The 19439-nt window shown below is 41.8% G+C and overlaps 1 protein-coding gene across 2 annotated transcripts in view; it reads left to right on the forward strand.

Annotated features, from left to right (window-relative positions):
* Positions 1–13067, forward strand: part of LOC131029744 (uncharacterized) — a 229446-nt gene extending 216379 nt beyond the window's left edge. For both annotated transcript variants that reach the window (XM_057960387.2, XM_057960386.2), the window contains 3 exons: positions 11940–12020; positions 12197–12388; positions 12508–13067. In XM_057960387.2, the coding sequence (XP_057816370.1) occupies positions 11940–12020; positions 12197–12388; positions 12508–12726 (492 nt within the window). In that variant the 3' untranslated portion in view covers positions 12727–13067. The remainder of the gene's footprint in view (positions 1–11939; positions 12021–12196; positions 12389–12507) is intronic.
* Positions 13068–19439: the final 6372 nt, after the last annotated feature.

Consider the following 19439-nt stretch of genomic DNA (forward strand, 5'->3'; position numbering starts at 1 on the left):
ACATTTAATTTTATTTATTTACCCCTAAAGTTTAAATAGAACTATATTTCTAAATTAATGCAAATTGCTACTAGATTTAAACACTTTATTTAATTAATGAAATTCATTGTCGCTAAAGCATTTATACTTCATAAATTAAATATGCTAACTATAACGTGACGTCATGAACTCAAATAATTAAATCACATCTACTAGGGCACAAAAACCGAGATCACCCAAACAAGGACTCTGAAAAAGTCAGACCAACCAACTCGACGGCTGAACAAAATAGAAGGAACGACTAACTGACAACACTCACAGAGTGTAACTGAGGTATGATTAGGGTTAACCACTATCTCCTCCACTTCCATTGGACAAATATAAGGCACGCTCAGACCTGTGAAGCCAAGTGGAGACGATACCCCGTACCTACCCAGTACTTGTACTTGCAATGACCTGCATCATCGAACCACATATGCATATATACAAATATAGAATACATGACACGCACACCGGTGAAGGAGAATCGCGACGTTCCATGTCTCACAAGAGTGAGTGAAGGAAAATCGACCCCTCGCATTCAATACACTCGCATACACGCAACATATAATTACACATTGCATAGATAAAGTAAAGTGTCAGTACATAACACTAATCCATAAAATACCACAAATCACAAGTACTGAAATACTGTAAATAAATTATGCATCTCCTATCCAGATAAAGCATGAATTAATGTCATATAAGTCTGAATAACACATAATGGTAATGTATCCACTGAAAGTAAACAATAGTAAAATATGAGTCTAATAAGTTCAACCGAGGAGGGGTATTACATTCTCCCCCCCAAAACTAGGCTTACTCCTGGAAGCCTAAAACAGATAAGGATAGAGCTCTCTCATCTTCGTTGCATCCTCCCAAGTCGCCGAGGTCTCATCATTTGGGTCCCATTTGACCCTTACCTAGTCGATGGTACGACCACTGAGGGTCAAATCCCGACGCAGAAGAATGCGCACGGGCTCCATGGAAGGCTGCCCGTCCTCGACCTGCAAAGAGTTCCAATCAAGAACATGTGTCACATCAGGATGATAAGGTCGAAGAATTGAAACATGAAAGACATCGTGGATGCGGGATAGACTCGGTGGCAAGGCAAGACGGTAGGCAACAGGTCCTATCCTCTCAAGGATCTCAAAACGGCCAACAAACCGAGGCGCCAACTTAGAACCCTTTCCATAACGGATCGGACTCTTCTGCGGATGCACTCTAAAGAACACACGGTCGCCAACAGAAAACTGACGATCTATCCTATGAGCATCTGCATACTTCTTCTGCCTATCCTGTGCAGTTACCCAATGCTCACGAATCCGCTCGACTTGCTGCTCCATCTCTCGAAGAATATCCGGTCCTATAAGCACCCTGTCCTCTAGCCGATTCCAACTCAAAGGAGTGCGGCAAGGACGACCATACAATGCCTAAAAGGGGGACATACCTATGGAGCTATGATATCCATTGTTATAAGCAAACTCCACTAGATAAATATAATCCTCCCATCGCGACTGCTGGTCCATAACTTACATGTGAAGCATGTCCTCCAATACCTGATTCACTCGCTCGGTTTGACCATCTGTCTCTGGGTGATACGCTGAACTAAAGTTCAACTTAGTCCCCAAAGCATGCTGAAGTGAGGTCCACAATGCTGAGGTAAAGACAGGATCTCTATCAGAGATGATCCACCTCGGAATCCCATGCAATCTCACCACTTCTTCCAAGAAGACTCGTGCCACCACAGTTGCTGTATAGGAAGCTCGAATAGGAACAAAATGAGCAACCTTTGTCAATCTGTCAACAATGACCATGATAGCATCATGACGACGCGAAGAGACAGGCAACCCAACAATGAAATCCATGGAAATGATATCCCATTTCCAATCCGGTACCAAATTAGGTTGTAAAAGCCCTGTCGGGTGCTAATGCTCCGGCTTCACCCGCTGACACTCTAAACACTTTGACACAAAATCAGCAATGTCGCATTTCATACCAGCCCAGTGATAAATCTGTCTAAGATCTGCGTGCATCTTCTTGACACCTGGATGTGCCGAATAAGGTGCACGATGGGCCTCAGTCATGATCAAAACGCGAAGACCCTCCAAAGGAGGTACATAGATCCGTCCAAGGTGACAAAGAAGTCCATCTGCCTCAAGGTTATATCCCGGAAACCTACCCTCTAAAGGCCTTCCGGACTCTATCATGGCTCTAACATCCTGATACCAAGAATCCTGAGGAAGAACTCCAAGAATTCTCCCTCTCAAGTCTACTCCAAGGGATAATGCTGAAACTTCATGCCACCTGCGACTGAAAGCATCTGCCACCATGTTCTCTTTCCCCTGAATATAACGCACCTCAAAATCATACTCGCAGAGGAATTCCATCCATCTCCGCTGTCGAGCATTCAAGTTCGGCTGCGTGAAGATATACTGCAAACTGCGGTGATCACTATGTAGCTCAAACCGACGCCCTAACAGAAAATGCCGCCATCTAACCAAAGCATGCACTACAGCTGCCAACTCCAAATCATGAACGGGATAGTTCAACTCGTGGTTCTTGAGTTTGCGAGACTCATAGGCAACCACAAGTCCATCCTGCATAAGCACTGCACCTATACCTTCCAAAGAGGCATCTGTGCATACCATAAAATCTCTGGATGGATCAGGGACTGCCAAAATCGGAGCACTGACAAGGAGTTCCTTCAAGGTACGAAACGCTGACTCACACTGCTCTGACCAAACAAATTTCTTGCCTTTCCTCTGAAGAGAAGTAATCGGGTGTCCTATCCGGGAAAAGCCCTGAAGAAAGCGACGGTAATATCCGGTTAAACCCATAAAGCTCCGAACTTCTGAAACGTTGGTTGGCGCTGGCCAATCAACAATGGCTTGGATCTTTGAAGGATCCACGGATGCACCTTCTCCCGAAACCACATGACCAAGATAGTTCACCTCTGACTGGAAGAAGTCACACTTCGCCAAGTTGGCATAAAGTTGATTCTCTCTCAAGCATTGCAACACCTGATGTAAGTGACCCTCATGATCTTCCATAGATCTAGAATAAATTAGTATGTCATCCAAGAACACAAGGACAAAATAATCAAGGTAGGTGCGAAAAACCCCATTCATGAGGCACATGAAAACTGAAGGCGCGTTTGTCAACCCAAATGGCACCATTGTGAACTCAGTGACCATAACGAGTACGAAACACCGTCTTATGAATGTCTGCATCCTGAATGCGCAACTGATGATACCCAGATTTCAGATCAATCTTAGAGAACACCTTGGCTCCCTTTACCTGATCGAAAAGATCATCTATACGAGGCAATGGATATCGATTCCGGATGGTTACCTTATTCAGCTGTCGGTAATCAATGCATAACCGAAGAGAACCATCCTTCTTCTTAACAAAGATAACAGGCGCACCCCAAGGGGAAACAATAGGACGAATGAATCCCTTGGCCAACAATTCTTCTATCTGCAACTTCAACTCACTCAACTCCTGAGTAGTCATCCGATATGGAGCTCTTGAAATAGGTTCTGCACCAGGAACCAAGTCAATGCGAAAATCTATGTCTTGCTTTGGAGGCATGCTAGGAATATCCAACGGAAACACATCAGCATACTCTTGAAGAATAGGGTGACCAACAAGAGTGATTTCTCGACTCTCTTTTTCATCCACATCCTCAAGAGTAACTGCAAAAAGATGACACCCTCTCTGCATGCACCGCTTAAGTTAAATAGCGGAAATCATACATAGGGATATTGGTCTCTGAACTCCAACAATCTCCACTTCCCTGCCAAGGTCATCTAAACACTCCACTGTCTTCTTGCGACAGTCCACACGAGCACTGTGAGATGAAAGCCAATCCATCCCTAGCACAACTCCATAAGAACCCAAAGGAATGACCTGAAGGTCAACTGAAGTAACTACGGTTCCAAGGTTCAACTCACAATTGGGAATAAAGGCATCTACGGAAACACGCACACCCGTAGCCAACTCTACTTGCCACCTATCCGCCTCCTTAGCAGACGCGAGTCCGCACCGCTCCACAATGGATGAAGAAATGAAAGAATCCAAAGCACCGGAATCAAAAAGTACAGAGATAGGAAATCCACACAACACACTTGCTGCCTCAATAACTGTACCCTGATGATTAGCCTGGCGGTCATCCACCGCTGCAAACACTCTATGGGATCTACCTGCATCTCCCACTGTAGGCTCTGATGTTGCTGGCCTTTGACTACCTGTATGGTGGGAACGCTGAGGGCACTGCGCGGCTATGTGACCAAATTGCCCACAAGAGAAGCAAGCTCCCCTACCTGGTCCTCTACTACCTGATGGCCCACTAGACTACGGGAAACTTCCTCGGCTAGGGGCGTGAGATGCACTCTGCTAGGACTGCCCTGAAGGGCCCTATCTGCTCCTCTGCCAGTTCCTGTTCTTCCTATACTGAGAGTTGCCACCCTGTCGGCCCTGAAACTGTTTCGGTCTCGACGGTTGCTGCTGCTGCTGCTATCCACCCTTAGCGGGTGCCTGAGGAGTCCTAAACGGTGCTGGTGACTAGGACTGATTCCCACGAGCTCTGTTCCCACTGAAAGGTGAACTCCCTATCTGCACACCAGACTGACCACCAAGTGCACGGCTAAGGTTCTGCTCAACCAATCTGGCTTTCGCCATGACTATCTCAACTGAAGCTGGCTCAAACACCCTCACTCCTCTGCTGATGAGGTCATTCAAACCCCTCAAGAAGTGCTGGACAAGCATAGCCTCATCGTTACCAATTCCGGCATATTGTTTAAGCTCATAGAACCTGTGCTCAAACTGATCCACTGACAAACCATACTGATGTAGAGCGTAGAACTCATCAGCCCGAGTCTGCCTCCACTGGGGTGAGAGAAATCGTGCCCGAAATATCTCCAGAAATATCTCCCATGATACGGTGTTAATGCACACACTGATCTTCTCCTCCTCTAACCTCCACCAGATCGAAGCAAAACTATCGAGACGCATAATAGCACATCTCGCCTTGGTGTTGCTACTGTATGGGAACATAGCGAAACACCGATCCAAACTGATAAGCCAGGTCTCTGCCTCGAGACCGGTACCCTTACCATCAAAGAAGGGAGGGTTGGACCTCATCAAGTCCTTTATGTGACCCAAGGAAGCTGGATCTCGGTCAGCTGGGATCTCCCTCCTCCTAGGTGATCTCTCTCTCTCTCTCTCTCTCCTCTGGAACCTGCTGATGCGACTCCTCAACCTGAGCATGAATAGGCTGATCAACCTCAGGCCTGGGGCCTAACTTGGCCAGAACCTCCTGGAAAATCTGTCTCAGCTCTTCCCTTTCGAGAACCTGCTCTCCTGCATGCTGTGAATCCTGATGAACAGACTGTTCTGGCGCGACACTCACATGAGTGGGTGGTGGTGAAGGATTGTGATGGTTAGAACCACGGCCCCGTCCTCCACCTCTGCCTCTATTGCGACCACTCGTACGACCACCTCCCCTAGCTTTCCTAGCCATGACCTAGCACTACAAAAGAGAGAACGGTTCAGATCTACGGCAAGGATAAAACAAGGGAAACACAAACATTAAGACCTAAGCAAAAAGGTCAAGCTGAATGGGCTCACTACCAACCCAGAGTACCCAATGTTGAAACTTTGGCTATGATACCAAATGTAATGCCCCACCAGAAACCCTAAAGGAAAACAACACAACTAGGCAACTAAAGGGTGAAATATTTTTTTTTTAAACAATAAGTGCATTAATAATAACAATTGTACGTTTAATAACACAATGGAAGTCTAACACATGATTTCTTAAGGGTTACCAACGAAGATTAATTCGCAGATTATATTAACACCATGGTTAATCCAATTGTCCATCTAATTAGGAAAATTAAATGCTTAAATTAAAAACATACTCATACATCTAAATTCCATAATGAAAGAATCAAAGTATTCCAATGCATTTATTTTTCCATAGATCATTTATACAAAAGATTAAAGCAACTGAATTAACATACATTCCACTGATATAATATTACAATATCCATAAATACATGGCTTCCAAAAATACCACGGAATACAAAAGCTACAATGCCAAGGTTACATAAATGTTTGATACAATGACTGCAAGGTCTCAACTGAAAAATGATCACGAACATGAGCTGGTACATGAACCACGAACCAAGAAACACCATCGAAGCCTTTCCTCGCCTGAAAATACAATCAAGGATATCCGATGGGAAGTGGCACTACCACTCGACCATGTGATCCCAAAGTGGAACCACCCCACCGTGCTAGGAGATAGCAGAAGACCCTCAAGCAAGCAAAACAAGACAAGTACAACAGTATAACATGACTCCGCAAACCCATGTGACTCAACTCATAAACACTAGTGACTCTAAGGAGAGAATCTCATCGCATGGCTTAAGGTGGTTACCCTAGGTAGGCCTCCATAGGTCCTAACCCCCATCCTGGGTTATCCTGGTAACCTCTCCCGAACCCTTGGCTCCATTTAAGCATCATGCGGATCCTACCAATCCCTTCGTGAAGACAAGGTGGTAGGTTTGCCATTCCAGGCCTTCTCACCACATTCTGAGCCTATACAATCACTCAACCATGTGCGAGACACATTATCTTAATTTAATATTTTAGCTACCCACCCCCTAATCAATTATTAGGTTATCACTTTTAAACTGACTTTTGAGGGGTTATCCTGCCATCCTCTTTGGGCGCGGCCCCTGCTCGAAAGCCACTCTCTCTCATAGGACACTAACAGGAAAGGTTTCTCTATATGAGAACACTATGGCGAAACTGACCGCCATAATTAATCCTGACCAAAAGGAGGTGAAAGGTACACTATCAATAAACCAGGATTGACCATATGGAATAAAATACACAATGGCTCACATCGACAGGTTTACTCAACAACCTCTGACCAAGGGGTATATCCATTTATGACAAGACGACAACACAACTAAAATTGCAACGAAATAAAGTTTTGACTGCAACTAACATTTACACTGAGATTCTAAACCAGGCAATCTTTTCCTTAAACAGCCAAGGCATAAATAACTTGCAATTAAAGTTACTTCAGAGAATATGAAAATACAACTATATAATAAAGGAAATTCCATATTGTCATTTGTCCAAAAAGCTAAATTTTACCACATTAAAATAATTTTCCCCTAGTCATATGTTTAAGAATAATTACCAAATATCCTAATTTAATGGTTTTCATAACATAGATCATATTCCAAATTAGAAAAATATATAATAATATAATATAATTACATAAATATATATTCTTTGAATATACACCATATAGTTATATCATATTTAAAATATACATACTAAAATGAATATTTAATTTTCAATAATAAAATTTTACATACTAAAAATGAAGATTTACTTTCCAATAAATAAAATCTACATGCTAAATGAAGATTTAATTTTTCATTACCAACATTTAATAAATTACACAAAGTAATATTCTTGCCAAAGCATAAACATGCTTTATATTAAAATTCATATATAAATATATTTTTTTTAATCAATTTAAAAAAAAAAAAAAAAAACATTATAAATTAAAGGCTAACCGCAAGGTAGCCTGCTACCATATGGTAGCGAGTGCTACCCTGCGGTAGCAGTGGCTACCTTACGGTAGCACTGTTACCGTAGGTAGCAGTCGCTACCTTGGGGTAGTGCTGCTACCTTACGGTAGTAGCTGCCGTGGGGTAGCAGGCTCCGCCTCCCCCAAAGTAATTAAAAAAAATTAAATGATTTTAATAAAAAAGAAACCATTTCAAAACATTAACCCAATTAAATTTAATTTACAATTAAATTTAGAACTCAAGGTAAATTAAATAAATTAACAACTAAATACACAAAGATATATAAAATTAAATGAACAACTATATTAAATAACAGAGATAATTTAAATCTCTGGCTCAATCTTTGAGACAATACAGAGAGGAGAAAACCCAAATCTAGACAATCTCATTCGAAAACAAAACCAAAATAGCTGGAAACTAAATATTTTGGCAAACCCAATTTTTCTTCCAAATTTGAAAACTTTCATGCACAGGGAATTTTGGCAAAATTTTGCCAGCATAACTTTCCCCAAATTTCACAAATTTTAATCTACCATAACCAAGGAAATGAATTCTTTTCATAAACCAAAAATATAACAGGAATAGATTCTAACCAAGAACATGAAATGAAAAGGAATGGTCTGGAGTTGCATTTTATTTTTAAAACCAAATGGATTGAAATCTTCAATAACTTCATAACCAATATTCCAACAATATTGCATGCATTTAATCATCTATTTTATTTTTTAAACAAACAACATTCAGAAGAAGGGTAGAAATAAATGGATTTTCTTAAAACAACAAGAAGAGGCTGTCCAACCTATAGAGCTTTCCAAGAAGAAATTTGTTGGAGAGCTTCTATCCTGCATCAAGCTTCCAACCTGAAATCAGAACCTCCTTCCCAAACAATCTCCAAAATCTTGGCCTTCTCCAAGAACATGCATTTCAGAAATCTCAAAACAATTTCTTTCACACACAACCGCTTCCTTCCCCCCAACTCCCTTAATGAAAAATAAAGATTTTATTTCACCTAAACATTTTAGGTTTCCCCAAAAATATTTTCCTCTCCCCAAAATAATAATAATCCTCTTTCAAACTAAAAATCATTTCAGTTTATTTTCTAATTTTCCAAAAAGGCAAGTAAAAATGCATTATTCTAAGAACAACACTTTGCCTTTTCTTTTATTCTTTTCTCATGCCCAATCAAATAACTTTCTAAAAACAATATTTAGGAAAGTAATTTAACTTATTTTATTTATTTCCAATTTATTTTAAAAAAATCTAGAGTACAATAAATACATTTAATTTTATTTATTTACCCCTAAAGTTTAAATAAAACTATATTTCTAAATTAATGCAAATTGCTACTAGATTTAAGCACTTTATTTAATTAATGAAATTCATCGTCGTTAAAGCATTTATACTTCATAAATTAAATGTGCTAACTATAACGTGACGTCATGAACTCAAATAATTAAATCACATCTACTAGGGCAGGCAAACTGAGAACACCCAAACAAGGACTCTGAAAAAGTTAGACCAACCAACTCGACTGCTGAACAAAACAGAAGGAACGACTAACTGACAACACTCACAGAGTGTAATTGATGTATGATTAGGGTCAACCACTATCTCCTCCACTTCCATCGGACAAATATATGGTACGCTCAGACCTCTGAAGCCAGGTGGAGACGATACCCCATACCTACTCGGTACTTGTACCTGCAATGACCTACATCATTGAACCACATATGCATATATACAAATATAGAATACACGGCACGCACACCGATGAAAGAGAATCGCGACGTTCCCTGTCTCACCGGAGTGAGTGAAGGAAAATCGTCCCCTCGCATCCAATACACTCATAGACACGCAACATATAATTACACCTTGCATAGATAAAGTAAATTGTCAGTACATAACACTAATCCATAAAATACCACAAATCACAAGTACTGAAATACTGTAAATAAATTATGCATCTCCTATCCAGATAAAGCATGAAATAATGTCATATAAGTCTGAATAACACATAATGGTAATGTATCCACTGAAAGTAAACAATAGTAAAATATGAGTCTAATAAGTTCAACCGAGGAGGGGTATTACACTTTTGTAGAGACTCCCCCGTAGTGTAAAACAATTGTTGGATGTGGGGATTTCCATGATTCAGGTTTCCCAGATGCAAAATAAAACAGCTAGTGCAAATCTCTTCACTCAGACTGGTGAATGGTGTTGCAGTTGATAGTTCTGCTGCATAGTTATAGCTTTGTAGTTCCTTGGCCTTGTCAACAAGTCACCTATGATCCAGTCCTCTTTCCTCCAGAAAGTGGAAATATCTTCTGCCCTAAGAAAAATTGCTAACTCAAATTGCTGGGGCCGACCTTGTGTGAACTCCTCCAACTGAGGGTAGCTGCACTGCTCCATAGCTTCAACAAAGCCCAAGTCATATAAGTAGAACATTATTCTTTATCATCATTAATGGAATTTGGTTTCTTTAACATACCTGGCCTTTTTAGTTAATGGCTGCCTAATAAGTCTTCTTTCTTGATATACCAATAGGATTCATCTCTTTGTTCTTCATTGAGTTTCTTAAGAATATTTTTATTACCTCTATATTGGCTGTGCACTCTTATCTTGCACTTCATATTGCATATCCATATATTCTTTCCAAAGTTTGTGTTTGATTATATTTCGAGGTTCCTTCATTCTAGTCATCAGCATTACTAGCATTTGTGAATGTAGAATAACAAGTGTTGGTCGTAAAATGGGCTTTGTACTACTTGTTAAGCTACGTTGGTTAAGTATGTTAGTGTCGTCGAGGGTAGTTGTCCGTTGCACGACGGTTACCCACAGGTGGTAACCGCAACCCTCGACCGTGTCTTTATATATGCTCTTGTACTTGTTGTTGGGGACACTGATGCAGAGAATGATTATTGTACTAGACATTTTGGCATTAATAAAAGCATTGCTCTGAGTTTCTGGTTACTATTCTATCCTATGGTTATCATCTGACTGTTGATATGCAATATTAATAACACACCCCACGGGGTAAACAACAAGAAGAACTAATCATTAAAGAAATATTTTGAGGTTCTTTCATTCTAGTCATCAACATTACTAGCATCACTAGTACTTACACATTCTATTAATAGCTAAATTAGTAAAACTAATCATTAAAGAAAGATTAAACTCTTCTTGGTGACGCTCATATTTGCAACCAGTTTGTATGGACAAGAAGAACAATAAAAGAGAAAGGAAAGAGTGAAAAAATGAGTTCCAAGCTACATGTTTGATGTCTTTTCTGATGGTAGATCAATATGATATTATTTTTATTCACAGTTTCACTACTTGGGAAGATATCTTGCAATCAACAAATGCCAAAGGCACATCATGATAGATGCCACGAAAACATGCTGATGGAAATTTTCACCTGACTAATAAAGGCAAATCATTTCTATTTCTCTAATCACAGTAGCAGTTTTTAATTCAATGCTCCAAAAAGGCCCTCTTGGTTGTGATTAAAGCACAACTTTCTTTTCTTTTTTCATGTGGCTTTTTGTCTGCACAATGCACCTCTTTTTGAATTTTCTGTCTGCAAACATAATGTAAATGGTACAGAATAGTGGTTAGGTTCACATAAGTAGTGTCACAAATGCATATGATTTCTGAAAGGAACAGCTACAATATGTAGAAATTGATTTACAAAAAAAAGATACGGATGAATGTTACTCATTTAGTGCAGATATTAATGAGAAAAGTCTCGTCTGTCTTAGCCAAGGTGCAAAAGTGAAGGTACATTAGATCAAGAACATGATGTGAGACTTTTATGTTGATAACAGTCTGCAATACAACTGACAGTGCTGCCTCTTGGACATATTTTATATTATTTCACAACATCAACAGTTACACCTCTCAGTTTGGCTCAGATATATATGTATGTGTGTGTGTTCTGATGCAACTTTCCAAGAGTTCATGCTCAGCTTTTATAGGGGACATCCTTTTTCAACATACATGGTAACCAAATTGTGAACATGAGCAAGATGCTGAAAAATATATAGAATTCTGTTACCAAATGGAACTTGAAAGAAAGCTTATGCAGTATTGAAGTGGATCTTACAATTTATATTGTCTGCCATATCAGCTTCTTTATTTTCTAAACTTATTAGAAATTGTGAGTTTTAAGTAGTACATTGCTTATTTTGTATGTAGGCATTATTTATGTGACCGTTTTTTAAATGACAAATATCATATGCCGTAATTAAAAAATTTGTTTGTGATAGAAGAAGAGTTCATTTCTTACCAAAATGGTGATCACAGATATCATGCAAAGAAGACAAATTTTTTTTGTTGGATACTTCTCACTATGAAGACAAATGCCAGGAGCCTCTAAAATGGGAGGTATGCATGATTTCAATATTTAAACTCGCATCCATATGTATTCTAATAAGTACTGTGCTCCTCTTGTATTTTTGTTCTGGAAAGGTAGCAGCTTTACTGTCTGAAGTTCTGAACATTCATAAAATCAAATTTAACAATAGCTTCCATAGTCATAAATTCTCCCACATATTTTGCAGAGAATCTTCTTCCTTAAGAATGTACCAAATATATCTGCTAAGATCAACGGAAAACAGTTAATATTACTTCTTGATACTGGAGGCAGTGGAGTTGATGTCATCTTTCATTCAAAAGCAGAAAAGTATGGAAATTTGCAGACTGATGGGCAAACAAACATTAGAGGAATAAGTTCAACAGGAGAAGCAAATACGGTATTCATATCAACATAATTTTAATTTCCTAGCAGATCAACAAGTAATACTCTTGCACTTGAAATTGTATCATTTTTTATGCCTGTTATAAAAATTTCAATGGCTTTTCTTGTTTACAGGTTCACAGAGCAGTAATTGACAAACTTGAAATTGCTGGTCACTGCTTCAAGCAGGTTAATGCTGTTTATGTATCTGGTGGTTCAACTCAGTTGCATCTTTCTGAGTACACATCTGGTATTCTTTGCATGAATTTGCTTACCAGGTTTACTATTGTCTTTGACTACCGCAACAGTCGAGTGTCTTTGATTGATATGAAATTTGACTACTATAATAATTGATTTTTTCATGTCTTAGAATCACACAAAGACTGTCTAAATCAATGGGACGAAGACAAATTAAAAATGTTATAAGGGCTCTGCAACCAGGCTGCTTTTTTTAATTCTAAATGCAATAACAAAAAAAAATTAAAAATTATTTTGGTCTTTCTGAATTGGCTGACATGGATATTCCCTCAAAGCACACAACTAATTCATTAGCCTATCTCATCAATCAAGCCCAAGAAGTTATACAATAAATCATTCAATTGATCAAAACTCAAGTAGCCATTGAGATTATTGTATTTGAAAGTATCCTTAAGTTCCTCAGAATGGATTTGGCCTGTCAAAAGGTTTCCTGGCTACATATTTGTCTCTTTATGTGATTGCATTATAATCTATGAAAATATGCACCTACTACAAACCTAAGTGAAGGCAGTAATGGAACTGTACTGCTTTCTACTTCAAATAGCACGATTGAAAGACCCTTTTTATTCAAGGGAGAGTATTTCCCCTGATTTATACATATTTAATTTGATTACAGCATCATAAGAGCACCATAGTGGGAATGGAAGCTGTGCTTTCTCTATGTAGACAAACCTCCTACTGCTAGGCTACATATGCATGGACTAACTCAAAGCACTACAAATCTTGATACTCACTTAACTTTATTTTTCAAGAAATACAAGCAAGGTTTAGATCTCCTACCACCATGAGCTCTTGATAGTCCCTTATTTTATTTTATTTTCCAGAATCAGAAAAACAATAGGGGCAATTTCTAGTTTGAGAGTAATTTCTACTGGGACAGCATCTACAATAAATGCTAATGGTTATGCTATGTTGCATTAATTTGGAAGGTCAACAAATATAATTTTCTCTTTGGCAAAATTTAGTTCCAATCTATTTCATGTATGTAGTTCAAGTTGCATGTTGTCGGGTAATTAAGCAATAAGACATTTAATGTAATTAGAGTTAATGACGGCAGTTAACCTGTCGGTTGTCGACAGTTGACACCGGGTAACTGACCGGTCACCTTTATATATTAGCGAGTCCTTGGTCATGGGGAGAGAGTTAGTATGGTCATTGTCATTTTACTGACATTATTATGAATCAATGAAGATCTGAGTTCCTTTATATTCTGTCATGTCTATTATTTCTACAATGCATTGAATTACACTTTATTGGCAAAACATTTGGCGCCATTGCCTAGACAGACTCGGGAAAAGGAGCGGATGGCGTACGGACGCGATGGGCCTACCCGCGAGCGAGATTAGCCCTGAGGCGAACGACGCACGAACAGAGCTCTACGACGGAGAAGATACTACAACGAGGGAATTTTCAATCCTGCTTTAGGTGGCCATCGAAACCTATGTCCGAAGAGAGGCCACGGAGGCGGAAGTTCCAACAAGTGCTGTGTGGACCACATTGGAAGTTAGCCCTGTGGTGAATCAATTGATGAACCACCTCCCCCGATTGCTCACACAAGCTTCACTCGCACAGCGGGCTCGCCTGGAGGAAATTGCTTGCGAAGAACGACGCCAACAGATCCTCCTACAGTATGAAGAAAACAACCGTCGTTGGGAAGCGCAACAGGATGCCATGCGACGGGACACTTGAACCTTGAGCCGTACGGGGTGGAATAAAGAACACTAATTGTAATAATTATGTCATATTGTTGACATAGACTTGTATCCCACAGGATGAATGAATAAAAGTGTTCTACTTTTTATATGTCGTTGTTATATATAAAGCCGTACGGGAATTAATGCCCAATACATTGAATAAAGACAAAAATAAGCAAGAGTATATAGATGAACGTGTAGTAGCCCGACGTGCCTTGATCCTTGAACAACAAGCAGAAAGGCGACAGAGGTATAAGCGAAGGGAGGAGGAACGCTTCGAAGGGGACGGTGAGGCCGACGGCCACCCACGGAGTTGGGAGGAGTTACTTGCGGAAACCCGCCGTAGGATAGAGTGTACTAAAACTCAGTTGAGGGACTTGAGGGACTTGTCACGCACACCAGAGGCTAGGGAAACTCCACGGAGTGGGGAGGAGGCAAGGGAGGGAGAAGACACCGAGGCTGCCAGGAGTGTTGGAGGGACACCGGGGCACGACGGTCACGCACCTCTTACAGGATCTAACCCATCCGGAGTAGGACAACAGCCACCAGTAGTAAAAAGACAAGGCATGGCGCAAAAACAAAAACTTCCAAAGTTCCATGGGGACGGGAAAGAAGACCCTGTCCGCCACTATCGCACTTGTGAAACAATTTGGGGAGCGAATGGTGTTACCGATCAGGACGAGTGGGTAACACAGTTTCCCGCAACCCTAAGGGGTGTGGCCATCGACTGGTTCTCCGATACGGAGAAGGCTAAAATTAGCACATGGCTTGACTTGAAGAAGGAATTTCCAGCGGAGTTTTGTCTCCTAAGAGACGATAATGAGATCATAGCCGAAATTTACGGCACGAAACAGAGGAAGAACGAGACGGTTCGAACCTACAGCCAGCAGCTCAAAGAGCTGCTAGGAAAAATGGAGAACTAGCTCGCAGACGGATTGAAAAAACAGTGGTTTGTGGAAGGTCTGAAGACGGAAAATGAAGATTGTACCTCCCTCTTCATATATTGAAGCCTATAATAGGGCAATGGATTTAGAAAGCGAGTAGAAGACCTCCAAGAAAAAGAAAAAGAAATCCTCGTCAGACGACTATTCCTCTTCTGACAAAAGCAGTAGCAGTGATGACAAGTCTAATCGGAAGGTATGGGCTCTCCAGAAAGATATGGAGCGAATGATGAGAGAGATGAAGGCGACCAAAGGAAGCACAAGCAAAGCCGACGAAGGGGATTTATGGTGCACGGACTGCCGCAGCGACGGACACACCAAGGGGTCTTGTCTGAAGAAAGCATTTTGTGATATTTGTCAGATTGCCGGACACCTTACCAAGGAGTGTCTGTACAATATGAGGACCCGTAACCAACAGGTTCTCTTTACGGAACCGTCTGTGCCAGCCGACACGTCCCAGCCTGCGATCAACAACGCGTCGTCTGGCGGCTATTGGAACAACAGGCGAGGAGGAAGAGGCAATAATAATAATACTAATAATAGAAGCCCAATCCAATACGACGCTAAAGGGCGGCCGATGATACAATGCCGGGCTTGCAACCAATGGGGGCATTTTGCCAGGGACTGTACGGCGAAGGAAGTGCCACAAAAACTTTGCAAGTGGTGCGGTCCGGGGGACCATGATGATGGCAATTGTCCGAAATCTGGAGTGAATTTGTTGAATGTAGAAACGGAGGATGTGCTTGCCATAACAAGATCCAAGACGAAAGCGGCCACTTACCCAAATCCTCGTACGGAAAAACGAAAGGCACTGGAGGCACAAGCGGAACTGGAGAAGGAGATGTCGACGAACAAGGATGCACATAGGCTTGCAGGTACTTCTCGCTCTGAAGCAGAAACAAATATTATAAACCAACTGCTACAGGTCGAGATACCTGTCAAAATGAAGGATCTCCTGGAAAGTATGTCACACTTGTGGACGACACTTCTGCAATCCGTACTGATAACCCTAGTCGGCCGACCAACACATGGAAGGGACAACCTTGGCGAGACAGCTACAGACCCATTAGCCCTGACGATCAACAATGGTAGACACCTAGCAGTGGTGGAAATGGGTATACTGGGCACCATCTTGACCGACACCATTGTCGACGGCGGGTCGGGAGTAAATGTTTTGCCAGAGGAAACATGGAAAAAATTGGGCAAACCTACTCTCTGGCTGTTCACCTTTAATTTATTGGGAGCAGACCAACACGGCATCAAGCCGCTTGGCACACTCATGGCGCAGCCAGTAATGATCGGAACATAGCCGTTCATCTTGAACTTTGTGGTCATCCCATTGAAGAAGAAGGGATATGATGCCATCCTTGGCAGAGGCTGGCTGGTGGTGGCAAAAGCAAACCTCAATTGGAAAAAGAACACCTTGTCCATGGAAAAGGCCGGCAGAAGATATATCATTGACCTCAAAACCCAACTTGTCAGTGAAAAGTTGGCATCAGAGTCAGAGTCCGACGGGGACGACGGTACGGACGAAGGGAAGGATGGCAGGGAACCAAATGACGAAGGCATCTTAGGAATTCAAGCCTGTTCTGAGGACGAGATGGATTCTTTGAGAGGGCTCTTCCATTGGCAAATGGAAGACTATGAATTATTGTACGGGTGCAATATGTTGGAGATCGAAGAAGAACTTGACGAGAACGAGTTCCTGCCAGAGTACAGACAATACAAGGAAGGGGATGCCCCTATGGATGACGCACCAGCGCACCAGTTCGACAAGAGTAAGCCCATAAGGTACGAGGAATCCGCACTTAAAATTACAAATCTTGGAGAAACTTCAGAACAAAAAAATATTTTGGTTGGCGACGACTGGAATCCGGTCTTGAAGACGGTGACGTTCAAAATTTTTAGAGTACAAGGATGTGTTCGCTTGGACGTATAAAGACCTCAAAGGGGTACCACAAGAACTTTGTGTACACCGGATCCCTTTGGTTCCCGGAGCCATGCTTGTACGGAAGCGGCCATACAGGATGAACAAAAATTATGCCGCTAGGGTAAATGACGAAATTGACCGCATGCTCGAAGTAGGAATCATCTTCAAGGTCCAGACCAGTGAATGGGTATCACCCATTGTGATATCCTTGAAAAAGGAGGCCGATCAGATAAGAATCTGTGTAGACTTCAGGTGTTTGAATGCTGTCACAATTAAAGATCCATTTCCCATACCATTCACAGACACCATCCTCGAGGAAGTAGCGGGCCATGAAATTTATTCATTTATGGATGGATTCTCCGGATATAATCAAATTTCCATTGCAGAGGAGGACAAATTGAAGACCACCTTTGTCGTAGAAGATGGCGTCTATGCATACAACCGGATGCCATTCGGGTTGTGCAACGCGCCAGCTACCTTCCAACGGATAATCCTCCATATTTTTGACAAAATGTCCGTAGGAAACTTCAAAGCATTCTTGGACGACTGGTCCATTTACAACACAGAAGAGGCACATCTCGCCGCACTTGGCGAATGCATGGAAAGATGCCGACGAGCCCGCCTCACCCTAAATCCCAAGAAATGCAGATTTATGGTGCCTCAAGGCAAGTTACTAGGGCACATCGTCTGCAAGGCCGGACTGAAGACTGACCTTGACAAGGTATGGGTCATTGTGGAGATGGAGGCGCCCGACGATGTCACTGGCGTCAAGTCATTTCTTGGACACATTGGGTATTATAGGCGGTTTATTAAGAACTTTGCCCAAGTATCATACCCACTTGATATGCTGACACGAAGGGGGGAGCCGTACATCTGGGGGACGGCCCAAGGAGAGGCTTTCTAGGAGTTAAAGTCATGGTTGGTAGGTCCACCAATCCTGACATATCCAGACTGGGACAAAGAGTTCCATGTACATGTTGACGCATCCAACTTTGCCATAGGGGCCACACTGGCGCAGGTTGGCAGCCACGGGCTGGACCACCCAGTGTATTTTGCAAGCCGACTCTTGTCAAAAGTAGAGAAGAATTACAGCACGACGGAGAGAGAAGCCCTCGGGATGTATACTCCGTCCAGAAATTCCGACATTACCTATTGGCGGCACCATTCACATTTTATGTGGATCACCAAGCATTGATGTACCTGGTGAATAAGCCAATCATCCAGGGGTGGATTAACTGATGGCTGTTGCTGTTACAAGAATTTACATTCAACATCATTGTCAGACCTGGCAAGAGCCATGTCATCGCCGACTAGCTATCACGGATCAAGTCTGGAGAGCCGGCTGAAGGTGTTAACGAGGATTTTCCGGACGCCCATCTCTTCCGCATTGCCGTCCTTCCTGCCTGGTACACGAGTGTGGGCGAATACCTGTCAACTTCAAAATTTCCTAAGGAAATGTCGTCAGGGGAAAGACGAAAACTTGTACTAAGAAGCAGAACGTTCCAACTTATAAATGGCCTTCTCTACAAGATGGGACCTGACCAGATCTTACGACGATGCGTCTTGGAAGAGGAAATCCCAAGAGTCCTGAGATAAGCACATGAAGGGGTCGCAGGAGGACACATGGGACCGGACACGACGGCAAGGAAAGTCTTACTAGCAGGCTTATGGTGGCCGACAGTGCATAATGACGCCAGAGAATGGGTGACAAGTTGTGATACATGTCAACGTGTTGGACGACCGTTAAAGAGGGATTTTATGCCACTCAACTCGTCAAATGCTCAAGAGCTGTTCGAAAGATGGGGGTTAGACTTCATTGGTCCGTTGAAACCAAGCTGGGCCCGACGATGTAGATACATTGTTGTGGCGACCGAATACTTGACCAAATGGGTCGAAGCGAGGGCCTTGGCAGACAATTCTGCCGTTAGTACGACGAGATTCATTTATGAACAGATTATCACCTGGTACGAAATACCTATACAGTTGACAAGTGAAAGAGGAGGGGACTTCGTAAACCACATTATCCGGTTGTTGACAACCGAATTCAAAATTTTCCATTCTCTATCAAGTCCGTACTATCCTCGGGCAAACGGCCAGGCTGAGGCGACCAACAAAATCATGGTGTCAGTAATTTATAAGTCCTGCGGGGTTGAGAAGGAAGACTGGGAGGAGCATCTACCGTCGGTACTTTGGGCGTACCGAACAACTTACAAGGTAACCACTGGGTAGACACCATTCCAATTA

Source organism: Cryptomeria japonica, chromosome 9, assembly GCF_030272615.1.
Source record: "Cryptomeria japonica chromosome 9, Sugi_1.0, whole genome shotgun sequence".
In the NCBI taxonomy this organism is placed as follows: Eukaryota; Viridiplantae; Streptophyta; class Pinopsida; order Cupressales; family Cupressaceae; genus Cryptomeria; species Cryptomeria japonica.